The sequence below is a fragment of the Pleurodeles waltl genome, chromosome 5 (assembly GCF_031143425.1).
Source record: "Pleurodeles waltl isolate 20211129_DDA chromosome 5, aPleWal1.hap1.20221129, whole genome shotgun sequence".
NCBI classification, from domain to species: domain Eukaryota; kingdom Metazoa; phylum Chordata; class Amphibia; order Caudata; family Salamandridae; genus Pleurodeles; species Pleurodeles waltl.
In genome coordinates, this window is record NC_090444.1 from 1370885121 (window position 1) to 1370904320 (window position 19200).

Below are 19200 nucleotides of genomic sequence, written 5' to 3' on the forward strand. Positions count from 1 at the left end.
TAAAGAAAGAAGATTTGTGGGGGGCGTGTCCAAGATGGCGACCGGGTCGGACGCATAAATCGTAGCTCCGACCCGGCCTATAACAAGAATCCTGAGTTAAAGACGCCTCGTCCTGCGACAGAGGTGTGAATCCTCTCCCTCCGACCGGGACACAAGCGGGACGGAGGCGACGTCGAGCGACGGACCGAGGGAGCTGCTCGCGACACCAGGCGGGCGCCTGAATCGCGGGACGCCTGAGGCACCATTTCACGTTGCGCTACCGCGCTGAGAGACGCATGTGAGTGGCCACCAGCGGAAAAACGAGGCACCAGGAGCCGCGATCATAAGGAGCGGCGGAGGTGAGATCCCTTTCCTCCCAACCAGGACATAAATAGATCAGAGGAGATAAAGAGTGTTGGGCCGGGAGAGCTACCCGGGAGGCTCGGCGTGCACCCAAATTGCGGGGCTACTGAGGCGCTTTCTCCCGCTACGAGATTGCGCAGGGAGATCCCCGAGCGCGGCAGCCAGAAAAACGCCGAGATATTAGGAGCCGCGATCACAAAGGGCGGCGGAGATAGGAACCCTCACCTTCCAACCAAGACACAGGCAGGTCGGAAGAAAAGACGAGCGTCGGAGCGTGGGAGCTGCTCGGGACGCCCGGCGCGCGTTTGACTCGCGTGGCGCCCCTCCTAGTTGCATGATCGCGCTGGGACTGATCCGAATGCGGCCTCCAGTGGAAAAACGAGGCATCTGGAGCTGCGATCGCAAGGAGTGACAGGGGCAAGGACCCTCTCCTACTAATCAGGATATAAATAGATTGGAAACAACGGCGAGTAGCGGGCCGAAGGAACTGTCCGGGACATCCGGCGGGCGCCTGACTCACGGGATGCTTGTGGCATCCTTTATAGAAGCACGGTTACGTTAGGGGACACCCGAACCCGGCCGCCACGGAAAAAAAAAGCGGGCGACTGGAGTCGTGATTACAGTAGACGGTGAAGCGTCTCATGGGTGGTAAGTGGTAAACTGCCCCTGCGGTCACTGAAAAAGGATATGCCCGGAAGACACCGGTGTGCTCAATAGAACTCTCAGAGTGCCCCTTGGGAAGCACTGGAGTGCACGTAGGCCCAGGATCAGAAAAAGTCTGAAAGGCTGACAATACCTAAAATGTATAGGTCCCAAAGGGTCCAAAGTAGTGCAAGTCAACCATAACGGGTCGAGACCAAGTGTGAGCGCGTCGTATACTCACAGAGTGGTCCAGCAAAGAAACATAGTACCTGATCTCGGGGTGGATGAAGAGTACATGACATGTTAGCGTAAAATTAATTGACATGAAGATGTAAATAAGCCGCAGAAGCAATTGGCTAAGATAGCGCCTACTGACGAGTGCGTAGTGGGTGAGGGGGAGCTCTGTCTTGGATCCTCAGGCATCGTGTCGCAGTTGGATTGCTACTTGCCACACATGACGCAACACCGACGATGTAATATTCACCCACTGCGATAAAGTCAAGCAACACAACGTAGAACCCAGAGATAAATAAAAACATTGCACAGAAATCTCCTGATGGGTAAACCAAAAACTTCGCGTGCACCCCCAGACACCATGGATTCCACTAAGACGCCTTTAACAACCGGACCTATTGACACACACCAAACCCTCCAGAAAATGGAAGAGACATTACAAGCGCACTCAACACAATTCGAAAGAGTGCTGCAAGCCATCCTTGACACTAAAACAACGCTGGAAGCGAAAATGGGATCACTCACGGAAGATGTGAATCTACTCCGCGCAGACCATCAGTTACTAGCCGAAAAGGTATCTTAGCTCGAAAAGGATACGTCACACCTCACACCATCTATGATGGAAGTAAAATCCCAAATGAGCGCTATAAATGCAGAAGTCGAGACACTCAAACGCAGGGCCGAAGAAATCGAAGGCAGATCGCGGCGAAATAACATCCGGTTTGTGGGATTCCCGGAACGCGTCGAAAACCCCAATACGGAACTTTTTGTCGAAAAATGGCTAATTGAAACGGTGCTGAAAAATAATGTTCCAAAGTTTTTTTCAATAGAGCGCGCCCACAGGGTCCCGGGCAGGCCCCCACCTCCGGGTGCTTATCCACGTCCCCTCATAGCAAAACTACTGAACTACCGCGATAGAGACCTTATATTACAGCTATTCCGGAAAATTGGCCCAATATACTTTGAGGGCACACAAATATCAGCCTACCCGGATTTTACAGCTGAAGTTAATAAAAAACGAAATTCATTCTACCGGATCAAAGAGCATCTAAGAGGGCACAATATTAAATACTCCTTGTTGTTCCCGCTAAACTCCGCGTACAAGACAATACCCGTACTCTTTTTTTCACTACTCCTGAAGACGCATGGACATGGCTCCATGCAAAAGGACTGGCGGACCCACTACCCCCTAACGATAAAGGCCTTCCTCTGAGGAATAAACGGAGACCCTGCAACAAGCAAAACAACAAACCCTCCCCTGAACAATCACGTGTAGAACGTTCACTATTGTTACAATCTACGTCGCGCTTTGCCAAGACGTCTCCGACATCCCTATCTGGGCAATCAGATGCAGACCTTGACCTAGAGTTAAACTCCGACTCAACGGAAATTGACCGGGGTCCTATCCTCACACCAAGATCAGCAGATGACATTTGACATATGTTAGATATCAGTCTCTAAGCACTAGAGTACACCCCGTCCGCTGTCCCTGACTGGAGATTTTTATCGTTTGGGTCTGCGTAATCCTAGGATGCTCGGGTTGCTGCCGACACTGCTTGATAAGGGCACCAACATACGCAAAATAGGCCGGGTCTAAGTCACTTAACCACCCATAGCCATGGACCACCCTCCGATCCGTATGGACTGTTACCCTAAGTTGACAAGTTTCGTCACTCCCCTGTCTTTATCACAACTACTATTGTTGCTATATATAGTGGATGTTATTGTAGTAGTTGAACAGTACGTTTTATTGTTACAGGTATTGACACATATCATTTGCAGAGCGTCACATCACAATGTAAACCTTAAAGGCTGGACTCCTACATCAATAACCAAGCGGCTAGATATTATGAATAGGGGTCAAATAGCAAAGATAATCGGGCTTCTGCAGACACAAGCTGCATCCCCCCACATCACCTCACTCAAATTCCATGGCGACCCAAAATAATCGCTATAATACACATTACAAAATCCTCACATGGAATGTAAAGGGCATGGCATCTGTAAACAAAAGGCAACGGATTTATACATACCTTAAGAGACACCAGATACATATAGCAATGCTACAGGAAACCCACTTAGATGAGTCCTCGTTAGCATACACGAAAACAAAATGGAAAGGCCAATTGTATGGTACCACTTTCTCGACATTCGCCAGAGGTACGATAATCTGGATAGCCCCTGGAATCCCATACACTATGTCCCGCACTCAATGCGATACCAGCGGGCGATACGTAATACTGGAGGGTACTCTAGATGGAAGTCCCTTAGCTCTGATAACATTATACGCTCCTAACACAAACCAACGCGACTTCCTAGTGTCATTGGGCAGCAGCATGCTCAGCGACCCCGCAACAGATGCCATATGGGGTGGGGATTTCAACTGCGTTCTAGATATTTTGAAAGACCGCTCTACCCCTCCACTGGAGCACACTCCGGCTAAACGAGCATCGCTAGACCTGATAGATTGGGCATCGAATAATGGGCTGAGCGAAATGTGGAGAACTTTCCATCCCACATCGCGCGAGTATTCGTTTTACTCACCAGTGCATAAACTTTACACTAGGTTGGATATGCTCTTCGCTACATCTAACATAATCCCAAAGGTAACTACATGTGGCTATCTAGCCCGCACTATATCAGACCATAACCCACACTATTCCGTATTGCTATGGGGATACATACACTCCTGCATTCCTACATGGCGCTTGCAGCCAGATGCCCTGACTGACCCTCCTTTTAACTCTGAACTGGCCACATGCTTGACGACCTATTTCTCATTAAATAAAAACACAACATCGAATCGTGATACTGAGTGGGATGCCCATAAAGTAGTAATCAGAGGGCACTGCTTGGCAGCATCGGTGGGCATTAAGAAAATGCTTACCACGGAGTTACTAAAATTAGAAACCAAAATACACAGGGCGGAGATTGAAGTCTCAACAAACAATACCTCACAAGAAACACTGATTTCACTGAAAGCAAAATACAGAGAAACGGATGACAGCCTTAGCAGACACGACTATAGACACTTCAAAACGAGACAACATGCTGAGGGAGACAGATCGGGCAAGATGCTGGCGTGGCTGGTGCGACAGTCCCCACAATCATCACCAATAGGAGCTATTAAATTACAAACAGGTATAGAGGTTAATACTCAAGCTGATATTAATAAGGCCTTCTACAACTATTATCACACGCTATACCAATCCTCTACCCCTCCTAAAGAACAACAATTGGCCGAATTCCTAGTTCAGATTCCTCAAAATTCGAGCATCGTTAATAATGCGGATATCTTAGACGGTCCCATTACTATGGAGGAACTTCGCCTGGCCCTCTCTCAGATGGCACGTGGTAAGACCCCTGGCACAGATGGCCTACCGCCAGAATATTACAATTCGCACAGCATTCACTTGTTACGGCCCCTGCTGGAAGTGTTTAATGAAGCATGCAATAGAAAACAATTGCCAGATTCTATGAGGGAAGCATTGATAGTGGTCCTGCCAAAGCCAGGGCGTGACCCACTGGATGTCAGATCATATAGACCACTCTCTCTTCTGAATACTGACTGCAAACTTCTAGGGAAAATCCTAGCAAATAGACTGCTCCCCCATCTGTCACACTTAATACATTCTGACCAGTCGGGATTTATCCCGGAAAGAACTACTTTTTTTAATATAAGACGTCTAATCCGTATCATGCACAACACCACGGACCCAGATAGTGTGACTGTATCACTGGACATAGAGAAGGCGTTTGATACGCTGGGCTGGGAATATCTATTCAGTACCCTCAAGGCGTTTGGATTCCAGAGAGGCTTCATTAACTGGATCACTACATTATATTCCAAACCAATAGCCCGAGTTAAAACTGGTCAGGTGGTCTCGGAAGCCTTTCCGGTGAACAGGGGAACTAGACAGGGCAGTCCACTTTCGCCATTGCTGTTCGCAATAGCTATGGAACCACTTGCAATTAAGCTTAGGAGCTGTGCACATAAATGGGGCATAAAGGAGTTCGACACATATCACATAGTATCCTTGTACGCTGACGACGCCTTGATATATTTGCGTAATCACTCTGTCTCCCTACCTGAAATAATCCAAGTATTGAACAGGTTCGCTCTTGTGTCTGGCTTACATGTGAATTGGACTAAGTCCTGTATCTTCCCCCTGACCTGTTTGTCCCCTGAACAACGAGCATCTCTCCCCATGCACCAACTGCCATGGTCGCACCAAACCTTCAAATACTTGGGGGTGCAAGTGTATCATTCTATGTCAGACATTAGAGAAGGTAATTTAGATAGGCTACTCCGCTCCACCCGCGGCTCCTTGTCATTTTGGAGCTCTCTACCCTTATCGCCTATGGGCCGAACAGCATTAGTCAAAATGCTAATTTTACCGAGGTTCTTATACTACTTCTCAGCACTTCCGCTGAACTTACCACGCTCATTTTTCCACAAGGTGCACTCTCTATTAACTGACCTGCTATGGGGCAGAGACAGACGCAGAGTAGCCCTAACCACTACATAATACCTACAAGAGGAGGGGGGCCTAGGCATGCCGAATCTTGAGCTGTATTATGCAGCAGCCCAACTTCAATGGGTCACTAAATGGCTAAATGAGCCGTCCAATATAGAGTCTACAGCAATTATGGCTTATACAACCCCAACAACGATACTGACATGGTTATTAACAGGTCTCCCTCATCTATTATATAATACTCCCTTGCTTGACTCGGCCAGATTCTGTTGGAAGAGATATGTACAGGGCAAAATGCAACCCCTCCCTTACTCTCCCCTAATCCCAATACCACAATTACCGGGTATCTACGCACTTTCCTCTCATCATGATGTACAGGCGATTAACACTCTGAACATAGGGGACCTATATAGTGACGCTAGAGCAATCAAATTTGCAGACTTGGTGGCTGCGGGGGTTATGCAACCACGAACCTTTCTGACATTCAATGCCATAACTAACCTCCTACGTAACATATGGGGCTGTGGACAAAATGAGCCAAACAAATCCCTACTACTTACAACAATGCTCTCTATGGGCGCGGCAAAGCACGTTGTTACTAAACTATACAAAATACTCTTAACAAAGAGCTGTAAAGCTCTAACCCAAGCCAAGCATCGTTGGGACTCTGTTCTTCCCGCACCAATGACGCAAAAATCCTGGGACATGGCCCTCACCTCGATCAAATCCGTATCTCGCAACTTTAGACTAAGATACACGCAATTTAATTATATGCATCACGCATACCTTTCCCCTGCTCGTATTCATAAAATATACCCAGGAGCTAATTCCATATGCCCAAGATGCGCTATCCCTGCAGCCACTTTTTACCATATGGTCTGGGAATGTCACATGATCAATACTGGCTGGAATCAAATAGTTGCTACATCTGCAGACCTAGTAGGCCAACCACTGACCCCTACTCCAGAATCCTGCCTGCTTAACGTACGGCATCGTACAAAAAGTGATAAACATAAGCATAGGTTTATAGATTTAGCATTCGTGACATACAAACGTCTGATAGCTACACATTGGAAGGCCCCAAACGCCCCCTCCCAGTCCCTCTGGTTACGAGACCTATATGATTATACACTGGCGGAATCTCGAACCTTGAGGCAATTACAGCACAGAGGTCAGGCACAGAGCGGGATTGACAGTTGGGACCTCTTTGTAGTTGGAATTGAATCCAAAAACGACAAATACCCACCTTGAAGCAATCTCTTCAAAATTCTAAAGATACGCTAATACTAAAACTATCCATAGCAATCGAGATTGCCGTAAACTGCTGCATGCCATTGTAACATCAGGTCTAACCGATTATATATCTGCCCAGCGGTTGCGCTATGACAATGTTATTCCCCTATACCAAAGCACATACACAAAAAAAGGAGTATCCACGACCTGTACAGTTCCCTGCTTTTACCATAATAATCGACGCCAACATATATATTTTAGAACAACAATCTCCATGTTATGTGTTATTAGTTATATAATGTTTATGAAAATCAGTACATTCAGATACAGTTTTGTTGTGCAGTATATTGTACAAATGTTAAAAAAAAAAAAAAAAAATGGAGAAGTGCCGGATACTCTCTCAACAATTCATACGTAATGTACTGATACTTTTGCATTTTGTTTTGTATTAAGTTTAATAAACAGATTTAAAAAAAAAAAAAAAAGAAAGAAGATTTGTCTGGCTTCCAAAGTAGTTTTCATTTCGGCTCTGCTAGTGTATACATTTACTCATGTGGGGGTTTTCCCAAGAACTGCTAATGAGAATTGTGCTAAACTTGATGAATTAGATGTTAGAATTATTTCTGAGAATGATTATTCAGAGAGTAACTACATGGTATTGTTAACGAACTTTTGAGAGATCATGAATGTTACAGATTGTTATATTTGTACACATCTCCCTACTTCTGTATCTGTAAGTGGGACATACATACAATTATCCTTTGTTCTGTGTTCGGTCCTATTCAGTATATCACTCAATAATAATACATCAGAGTCTCAGAGTAACCCAGTATTACCAGTGGTACAGCTGTACCAGTTGTACCAGTGACTGAGTATCCGTTTTATGTCACTCAGTGTTAGCAGTGATTGAATGGTTGAATGTATCTGTTTATCACGGTTCAGTGTCATCTCTATGGTTGCAGAGGAAGAGGAAACATGTTTCACAGTATTCCATCATTAAACAGGACTCACACGTCTTCCAACTTTCACAAGTGAAGAGTCTGCCATACTGGTTGACCAAAAAGTATCTCCTCAATAATCCTCTCTGGCAGCAACCACCACGATGTCTATTTTCTCTGTGTTCGTAATTAGTCAGGGCTCCCTATCCAGTTTGAGACCCCCGTCATGCAGTTCTGAGAAACATGTGGAGTGGCTCACAGATCTCCTATCAGAATATTATCATCATATATGTAAAAAAAAGAATTCCAGGCACTGCTTGAGCTAGATCTTAGCTGTGGGATGTGTGTTAAACTTGGGAGCAAGGAGAACAATGGGTGATCCACACCTGCAGTTATTCTTAAGAAACAGACCAGAAAGGTCAAAGGAAGGATATTTGAGCTTTATCCCTTAGTTAAGCAAACCCAGCTAATGGCTACTTGGGCTTGACCTTTCAAGATCTCATGGTCAGCGGTACCAAAAGCAACAAATAGGTACAGAAGAATGAAGACCAAAACACTGCATTAAACAACCACTACACCCATGCGGGCCCATTTGTTTGCCTCATTTGCTTAGTGTTTTAGGGACAGTATACAACTCCTGTTATTTGCTTAAATTTAGCGATGGGTGTAGCAAATACAATGTCTGCTATTTTTTTCTGCAAATCTGTCCCTGAGGTAGAAGAACGAGGTGCAGTGTTTGCAGATATGAAAAGAAACATTGAAAGTGGTTGACGGAGGTACAAGATTACTTAGAGAATAGGTTAAGGGAGATTGAGATGACAGTGTTTATTGAGATCATGAACAGGTAAGAAGCGATGGGCTCCAATTAAGATCCATCTGGACTGAGGTGTGTGCTCAGCAGGAGACAGAACTGTGGGGGTTCTGTGGACAAAGGAGTCAGTCAAAGGAGAGCCCCTAGGGCTGTTGAGAGAATGATGACGTTCAGGATTAGACACACAGAGAAACCAGTAGCTCATCTGTGGGCCATTTGAGTGTGAATACTCACCAAACAAATTGAAATCAAAAACTTACAAAAAATATACAACTGTGGTAATAACAGCATTAATAATTCGGAAAATGTATGAGCTAAAACCATAAACAGTATTTTAAGCAAGGATAATATTTCAGCAGTGTACTGTGTGATTTTCCAATAACAAAATATACCTGGGCCTCATCTTCTTCTATAAGCGTCTGCAGGGGGCCCCCAGCACTCAAAGCTTGCCTGAACGGTTCTGCCTGGTACACGGTGATTTCCGCATTAGCAGGATCTATGATAAAATAGAAACATACTAATAAATCATACTCAAAGCAAAAACTGACCTGGCAGAGAAACATTTCTATTCTATAGTGTTTCTCATTTACTAGGTGATGTTGGAAAATATTCTTCTGCCCCTCACTACTTTAGATGAGCAACTATTTGCTGTTCCACCTATAACAAGGCACAAACAATTACTATTTCAAAATCAACCCCTGTCTTTGATAGAACGAGCAGGTTGGGACTTCAATTTGAGTGAGAATGTGTCAACCAAAAACACGGAAAGAGAGTTCTGTTTCCTCCATATTATAAAAGAGACCGCGTGATATAACATTGTGCCGTAGTGGCGTGGCTCTTTGTCTACAAAGTTAATTGTAAGGATACCGCACAGGTATGAAGTATAGTATGAACAACAGCAGGTCCAGATCCCCAAAAGGTATAACTGATTAACTGTGTGATTATTTTGAGTACATCTGCCACTATCATTTTGGGATGCCCACACAGCTCAATAGCCCACCCGTCCCAATTCATCACTGCTAGACAATAAGGCCCTCATTTACTTAATAGTGGTGCAGTGCAGCACTGTGCCAAAACTGGCAGTGCTGTGCCACTCCTGAAAAGCAGGGATGTGCCGTATTTAAAACAATACTGTGCACCATTGTGTTTTCCCTAGCTCTGGCACTAAAATTAGCTGCTAGCGGCCAATGCAGGCACTCTTGCACCATAGTGCAAGGGTGCCTGCGTTGCAGGGAATGATTGTTTATGCACATAAGCAATTAATAATAGTGATTTGCTAGTCGTATGTGTGCTGCACAATGCAGCACACATTGGAGTAGAAAATCGTCATTATTTAATGATTGTTTATGTGTAGGAAGGAACACCTTCCTGCACATAAACAATCATTAATGGTATGTTGCTCTTCCTATGTGTGCTGCAGAATATAGCGCACGTAGGAAAAGTAAAAATGAGGAGAAATAAAAGCGTTTCTCCTCGTGGGCGCCATGCTAACAGCAACCCTTGGGTGGCGTTAGTTTTTGCCAATGCCTCAGTTTTACAAATCCTCGTAAATCTGGGTCAGTGTCAAAATGCAATGGGTGTTGCAGCGGAACGCCCACAGCAACCCCCATTGCACGCCGCTCTGCAGCAGAAAACTGCATTGGTGGGGCCCATATTTACAAGGCAGCGTTAAGCCACTTAAAGTGGCTTAACGCTGCCTTGTAAATATGGCAAATGGCACACACTGGAGCGTCTCTAAAAGTGACGCTCCGGCCGCGCTAGGGTGTCGTAAATGATGCTCTAAGATTGGTGGTAATAATAACAGTAATAGCAATACCAAAACCAACAACACTAATAAGTCTAATAGTATGAAGAATACAAATAATACTACTATCATTTCTACTGCTATCTCTAAAATGCTAATTATTATAATATTAGATGTATTTTTATTATCATCATCTGGAGGAGTAAGGAACGTGAGTACGTAGTCGTTGTTCAGGAGGTTTTTATAATTGTTTTTACTGTTAAGGACCTTATGCAGTTAAGTGAATCAGTTACAGAAATCCATGAAAAGAGCTCATTCGTCTAAATAGTCCAATAATTGATGTAGATATGCAATAAAACACCCACTTTACATATCGATACAATTATATCATACTGTCAATTACAAATCAGTTTGTGGCTGTTAGTGTGCCATATGGACTACCAACCTTGCTTAGCAAGCACTATCAACACCAACAGGTCTCACCTTCATAATGGGTGTCTACCGGTGCATCGCGACACACATGCATGCATTTTATGCCACCACATGCAACGGCACCGTGGCACAGCAGCATCCATTACGACTTCTGTTTTTAAGTTTAATTTACCACTCGAAGATGGACGAACTTCATTTTCCAGTTGTAAGTTAAGGAGCACAAAAAGCAAATACGTGTGTTGCTCAATAGCAGTCTTGAACTGCTGGGCCCTCAAATTACTATTTTTAAGGAAAAATAAAAAATAAACCTAGGAGGGGTAAGGGGACAATGAATGAGCACATGGGCGGGAATAGAGGGACTGTGAGGGGGAACAAGCAGACAGCAGAAAGGGAGAGCAGTGCATGCGCAATGACAAGCAGTGCAACAGAAATGAGGAGTGTGAAGCCCGCACACAACGTATTGTAAAAAAAAAATAAAAAATTAATAAACAGTGAAGCCAGGGAAATGGGAAAGGGAAGCAGTGGATAAACGGGAGGGAAGTGTTAACAGTGTTTAATTTGTGCTTGTTGTTTCCGGTGCTGAGCACCTGCACTAATTTTTGAGGGCCAACGCTTATTTTTCTGCCTTAAGCATTCACTGCGAGCAAAATACACATATGGGATGACGGAGGAAGAGAAAAACGAAAAGTATCACAGAGGGAGGAAGCAGAAAGCTGCAAGTGTGAGCTGAAGGGACCTTGAGTTGGCTGTAAATGGATTGAAGAGGCCCGAGATGGCTTCAGGGTTACGCTGCCTCAGTATTCCGTGTTCTCACATTTAATTGCAGCAGCGGTTGGTTTCAGAGAAGGGCGTTGGCACCGGCACGTTTTTATTTACAAATTAAGTACTGAGTGTTAAGCATATGAGGAGGGAGTATGAAAGTGAGCGAGGAAAGCCATGTGCTAACATTAAGCACTGGAAAGCAAATGCAAAATAGTTCCTTTGTGTCGGCATTGGAAAAATACAACTCATCCTATCAAAAGGATAGTAAAGAGGTAATGCTTCAGTGGCACGTCAAATGCAAGATTGTGAAGGAAGGCCAACAAAGTCGGAAACATTAAATAAGATAGACAATAAACCTATCTAATCGTTAGCAATTGACTCACCTAATGCCCACGCAGTGAACTGTTGTATTGTAGACGGTAAGTCTTCAGCAACAGATGCCTAAAGCTATTTATAGGCAGGCCCTAAACATTATTTCTGTCTATTAAACTATCTGTTGCATCTTGATCAACAAAAGTGGTGTGTTCCTAAGTGTATTACTGTTTACAAAGTTCATCTGTATCTGAATGGATATTTTTAAAAACCCTACCTGTGGCTGTGTGGTCTTCTTGTCCAGAGAACTCATTGATACTTTCAGACTCACTATCGGCGTCCAGCATCAGGTCCTCCCTGCTAGGTTTCCGCAGCCCTACCGTCTGCCTCGACAATCGTTTAAACTATAACAGTAAAATGTAAACTTTATTTCCAAATACTTCACCTGTTGTTTCTTATTATGTCAAGCTATGCTATTGTAAACATAAAAATGGCTTTACAACTTGCAATGCAGCCAGTTTGAAGTTAAGTGTCATTACTAGGGGTTCAAGAGAGACACAAATCTAAAACTGAACATGAAATCTGGGCTGACAATATCATATTGCAGAAGTGCCAACATACTTTCAGGATGACTGGAACCGTGCCCGATTTTCCAAATCCTTTAGGATATAAGTTGAACAACTCTGCATACCTTAATGTTTCGCTCAGAGAATTTGGTTTCAATAACATTCTTGATACTTTGAGCATTAATGGTATGTGAAACAGAAGTACCAGAATGTTTAAATGGATCTTTAAATTATGTATGGTAGGTCAAATGCTGCACCTGCAAAGAGAAATACTCCACAGCATCTCTAAAAAAGAAAAACATGAAACTCAAAGGATGTATACATTTTAAACCCTGATTTCGCAGTACTCCTGGTTAGCATCTGTGAAGACGCGACTATCTTTTCCTTCAGAAATGGTGACTCATTGAAAAGGTATTCTATTCCCAATCTAGCCAGCCACTTCAGCACAATTAGGTGTTTAGAAGCTGTGCTCAAGGTTAGGTTAAAAAATTGATGTACAGGATTTGCAGAGGATTCCTGTACCTTTAGAATATTTACATGTCTGCTGGTCCTCGCCGCTATCAACGTATCCTTGGCCACAGCAATTTATCCGGACTACTGAAGAGACATTCCTCTCATAAAGAATCCTATTCGTTAGACAACTGATGTGTTTAGTTTTGGCAATATCTGATAGCATTATTAACCAAAATTACCAGAGCTGTCAGTTATGGAGCAAGTCAGCATTTTAAATAACTCCAGATTGACTGGGCCCTATGTGTCACCCCTTCATTACCCGTTAGTGGCACCTAGCAACAGGATCTGTGCATTGACACTGTTGGGTCTTTCAGTTCCATTCAACACCACTGACAATAAAGTCTTCCTTAGCAGCCTGTTTGAGGCTTAGCTGAGAGCTTGAAAATTGCTTTTTACCTTGTTCTGCTGTTGCCGAGTGCTAGGTCTCCCCTTCCTTTCTGTTGTACTCTCGCTAGTAGGATGTGCTATATTCTTCTAGATTACATGTTCTTTTTTTCTATTATCTTTGCGCTCGTTCCCCCGATTAGGAGCATTTTCCATACAATATTCAAATTTCATGGTCGCATTTTGCAAAATTCCTTTACAGTAAAGATTAACAAAACATGGGATGCTTTTCAAGTTTTTATGAAGTTTTAAAAACAACGTCACACAGTGTGTGGGGGTAAATCTTTCCCACGTCACATACCAGTACATCTGATACAATGCCTCAGGCTTCATTTTTAAGATGGCCAACAGGCACCCTAAGCTGTTTGCCACATCTCATGTCATCGATTCACACGAATACAAAGACAGTGGGCTTTGTTTCAGCCTCTCTCAACCATCAGCTTATTTGGATCACCCTCTTCATCTGTTGCTTTTTTAAAAGTCTTTCCCCTTTTGAATCAGCCCACAAGAGAATTGTGCAGTTGTACAATTTTGAAGAGTCCATCTCCCGCCTCCCATTTACGATGCAAAACAACTGAACCTTGTAATGTTGACATAGTCTCAAAATATGTCAGAGTGGCTTTGAGAATAGACGTTATACTTTCCTATACCGTTTGTCCTGTACACACGCATCTCTTGAAGTACGTCATTTGTGAGAATAAACAACAAGTAAAAGGAAAGAAGTACTGTGTGATAGGACTGTCAGGCAATGGAATGTCAAAGGTCACTCAATTGAGGTGTGGCAATCACAAAGCGATTGCTATGCACATCTTTGTTGTTTTGACTACTTCACCCACCATCACTCGTCCTTGTGGCTTTTTCGGTCATGTGCGCAAGCGCTTGGACGTTTTGTAATCTATCTGTGGGCTTTTAACCATGCCCACCGCACGCCCATCACTATCACTCGTTTCATGGGCTTGCCTTTCAAAAATCCTTTGTTATCATTGGTTAGTGCTTTACTTTTGTCCCTCCCTTCGGGCAGTTTTGTTACCGCCTTGGCAATCGACCCTGTTACATGGATAATTGCACGTTTGCTGATACGTTTGACTGCAAGTAAACTTCTTTTTCCTTTTGTGTCTCTCCTTCGCGCTCATGCTCATGGCAGTCGTGGCACTTTGAATCAGCTAATTTATGTCAACTGTTGTACTTTTTATTTTCGATTTATGTGGCCAGAAAAGTCTAGTTAGGAATTTACAATGCTAGTAGCTCTAATTCGAGCAAAAGAAAGACACATTGCATTGCAAATGCTTGTTTGTTTTTCTCATCTTGGCTTCCCCGAAACTCTCTCTGTGCTCCATTTACAGAGGATTTTTCTTTGCTATTTACCACTAAGTGGCTCTGGTGATTTTCTTGATTGGTTTATTTTACTTCTCTCTATACTCCAGCTTTTTCACCAATTCTCTGTATTCCAGCGTCTTTTCCTGCTCTGCTTCTTCCACTGTAGATTCACAGTGAGGAAGCTGATGCACAGAATGCTTAATGCTGCCTGTGATCCATGCACGGAAGAGTGCAGTAGTCCATAACACTTTAGAGACTAGTACCTGATATTCCATCTCCAGAGTTTTTGCCTCTCTCTTACCGTTACACTTCTCCCTGGGAAGGCACGCAAATCACTAATTTATGTAGTCTTAGCGGAGCACATTATTACAGTCCCTAACTCACTCATGAGGGCAGTGTCAGGATTGGTCTGAGCAGCTTAGTCTGCCACTCAGACACTGTATGGGAGTCTAAGATGCCGGCCAAACACACATGCGTACTTGGGTGCACTCCACTCCCCCTCCCCTCTCCCCTCTCCCATGGTCCAGCCTGCCCCTCCCTGCACATACTGGCTGAGCCAGCAGCTGAAAAATAAAATAATAGTAAATTATCATTTTATTTTTCAGCTGTTGGCTTAGACAGGGGGGCGATGCTCCTTCACCATTGTGAAGGAGCGCCCCTGGGGAGAAACCAAAGGATCTGATCAAACTTACCAGAGGTGTGACGTAAATGTTAAAGAGCATTGGACTTAGAGATGACACCTGTGGTACCCCATATGGTAGACACAAAGGGGTGGAGACAAAATCATTCAAGGAAACAGACTGTTCTGTGTGGAAAAGGAATGATCTAAGTGTTGCCAGAGCCGTACTTCTTATGTCTATGTTGTCTATGTGGTTGAGTAAGACCTTATGGTTGACCATATCGAATGCCACTGAGAAGTCAAGAAGGATCAGAGCAGCTTTACCTTTCTAATCGATGCAGGTTCTTACTTCTTCCGAGGCGACGATTAGAGCAGTCTCTGGACTATGCCCACTTCTGAAAATAAACTGGTTATGATCTAGGGTATGGTTGTTGTTTGAGGGTGGGTCGTTAGTTGTGTGGCCTGCACAAGTAATGGGTCTACACTCAACCACCACTGGGAATCAAACACCCCATTGTAGCGCTTGACTCTCATAGGGTAGCATTGTAGATCAGTACAATGCTTTGTCAAGGGAGGTAGTGTGGGCTAGTAATCACCATTCGCAAGCAAACAAGATTCACACACAATACATGATTGTCATTCCTTTAATGAAGTAAAAGTACATTAATGCAACAATTTATAAATATACACAAGCTGATGGAATTACTTTAGGGTGACATTGCGTAATCATTCTTGTCTCGCCCAAAGGGAGATATAAACCAACAACCCATATGGCAGAACATTCGCTTGTTTTCCAATGCAATATATGACAGTTACTTGGAGTAAGAACCCCTAATACTGGTAATAAAATAGATCTACTTTGATCACTAATGGCTGTCTGTCTCATTACTCAAATAAGCATCAACAAGGAGCATGTCTAGACAGGTTGGAGTAGTTTGCACTGTTAGGTTTACCCTCAGCATGATCTCCATAGTCAACCAGGTTCATGATATTCCACATTTAAACATTTAAAGTAAAATGATGCACAGTTGACACAGTTCCTAAGGGGCATCACTTGGTTTTTAATCATTATGTAATACCATATTTCACCCCTAGAGGGTGCCTTTTCATGTGACCCTAGATTTTGAATCTCATTTAGCATAAAAACTAGCATTTTAACCATAGTCCCCAAAAGTCTTAATTTCTATAACAACTCATGCAATCGCAGCCTTTCACCCCTTGAGAGTGTTCACCATTGTAACAATCCGCTGTTATCACCATTCAGGCCACAAGGACTGTAGCCATGATCTTTACCCCTATAGGGTGCAATTCTACCACCCTGAAACAAAAGTTCCAGCTGGGACTGGCTTGAACACACATTGAAACCCTTGAGGGGTCATTATTACCAAGTCCTCTGAAATTGAGGTTGAGGACAGTTGATAACTTCTTGGGGGAGGCTGCAGTTCGCCCCGCATGTGGTGATGATTTAAGTGGTCACCCTGCTCTCCTAGGGGTCACCACTGCTTCAAAACGCTCTGCTCTGGGCCTTTCTACATTTCTGCCTCGCAAGGCATTATGGGTCGCTCCCTGGCGGAGCGTGCATATTAAATGAGAGACTCTCCCGCTGCTTTGGAGACAACCACTGTGGTGGTTTCCTTTGTGGCTTTGGTTAGGGGGTGTCCGGTCCCACTCAGACACCATGCGCCCTTCACATCGTGGAGAACAGCTCAAGGAGCCCATGTCTGGCTGCTCTCGTTAGCTCCCCGCCCGGCCAGCACCTTCACGTGCTGTAGCGGGCGCCGGCTATGCATTTGGAGTTTTCCTGCTGTAGCGGACAGATGCATGTGGTACTGTGGCCGGGCCAGCTGCATGGGGGAGTGCTGCGGCACTTTCCCTGCCTTCCTGGCACCATCAGGGCACAGGGATGGGGTCCCAGGCCCCCACTCACCTTCTTCACAGGGAGCATGATGGCACTTCCTGAATTCCACTTCAGACACTGGCCTCGCCCTCAGCTTGCAGCCATCTTCGTGGGGAGCAAGATGGCACTCCCCGACTTTAATTCCTCGTGGGGCTCAGGGATGGGGTCTGGGGCCCCTCTCACCATCTTCGCGTGGACACAATGGCATCCCCTGACTTGGCTTCTTTGTGGGGTCTCAGGATGGGATCCGGGGCCCCGTTCATCATCTTTACAAAGGAGTGCGACAGCGCTACCTTAATATTGCATGTTCGCGAGGGAAGTGCAACGGCGCTCCCCGGCCCCATTCTTCTTTGGGAGCAGTGCCTGAGCCCTGGCGGGATTCCAAGAAGGCGTAGGAGCCCCATGCTCTTCGCGGCCTGGCAGAGGTCAAAGGTCACCAAACTTTAGATGCAGATATCTCGGGCCCCGGGGATCAATCTCAACAATATTTGGCTCATTTTGCTCCTGGTGGCGAGCCCTTGCCACCTGGAGCACTTTGTTTAGGCCTCCTGGCCTAGAAGGTTCCCAACTCAGTAGGCGAGCCATTCCCACTGACTCTCTGCGCCAGCCTTTTATCTAGGTGCCTTCCTTTCTTCTGGGCAGCAGGCACTCCTTGCACCAGAGCCCAGTCTTTCCCCCCACTGGTCCTCAGGGGGCGTAAGGGGACCAGCTTACCTGGTCCTGGAGTATGCCCACTAGGTATGGGGTCATTCAGGGGCAGGGTCCTTGCCCCAGTCGGCAGTCGTGGGGGTTCTTCTTTCCAGTTGTCCATGACACCCATCTTTAGTCCCAGTGTTCTGCAGAGAAGCACAGCCAAGAGAGAAAGCCCTCCCCTGTGCAAGACGTTTTAAGTGAGGGCACAAGTGTCTAGCAGGGCTGAGCATCTGGCCTATCCTGACGTGCCACATCACTTCTCCACTCCTGTCCCAACCTTCTTTCACAGTCTTCTAGGATGGCTCCAACATGGCGTTGTCCTGGAGTCAGTTGCCACATGTGCTTTGAGAGACTCAGCCCCTCCTCCTTGACATTCCTGCCAGGGCCTCTCCCAGCAATTCCTCCAAGGAGCCCCTCCTCGCTGAAGGGCCTGGGGCAGGCCCAGTTCCTGGCATGGGATGGTAGCTAGCTGATTGATGCAAGGTCCTGCTCCTGCAGCTGGACAGAGCAGTAATTGGCCATAGTACCGAGCTGAGTCAGAGAAAGATGACATTCCTGGATGACCCATAAGCCGTACAAATATGCTTTTGTAACCTACTGCATTATTTTTTTCATATAGGTTAAAGTGAGCATTGCTGTGACTTTGGAGTCTGTGGAGTCACTACAATCAAGATAGTAAGCACACTGACTATTGCTCACATGTGTACACCCATCTCATAAGGCCTACTCCAGGTCACCACCACTCCACATGGTCCCTTCTGCGCCAGGCTACCTAAGCGCAGCTCTTGGGCTGCACACACCAGGAATCCACCTGTGCAGCCCTCACACGGGTGCACATGCATGTGCCCATGTGATCACGTGTAACCAGCCCTGGACCTCCTACCCTGGCTGAGTCACAGCAGCCTTTGCTTCCAAGAAGGAGATGATTTCCCTATTTATTGACTTGTCCACTACTTTGGCTGAGAAACGAAGGTGAAATATTGACAGTAGCTGCTAGCTTTAGGTGATTAAGAGTGGTTTTCTTCAAAAGGGGTAAAATAGATGCCGTTTTCCAGGTTTTTGGAAAATATCCAAACCTTAAAAATCTCATTGAAGATCTTTGTAATGTGGGGCGCTGTAGTCTTTGTGGCCATCTGTAGTCTCACTGGGGGGGCACGGATCAAAGGGTGATCCAGAGTTAACTGAGTCAAGTAAATTACTGACTTGTTCTGGTCTAAGTGTTTCTGATAGGAGAAGCCTAGGGAGATGTGTTACCGTCTTGGCTGGAGTCCTCCTTAGATGCA

General features: G+C 45.1%; 1 protein-coding gene across 1 annotated transcript in view; it reads right to left on the reverse strand.

Annotated features, from left to right (window-relative positions):
• LOC138296482 (uncharacterized) overlaps positions 1-19200 on the reverse strand; it is a 1064486-nt gene that overhangs the window by 862877 nt on the left and 182409 nt on the right. The window contains exons 10-11 of the mRNA XM_069235627.1: positions 12206-12332; positions 9071-9174 (exon numbers count right to left, since the gene is read on the reverse strand). Of these exons, the coding sequence (XP_069091728.1) occupies positions 9071-9174; positions 12206-12332 (231 nt within the window). The remainder of the gene's footprint in view (positions 1-9070; positions 9175-12205; positions 12333-19200) is intronic.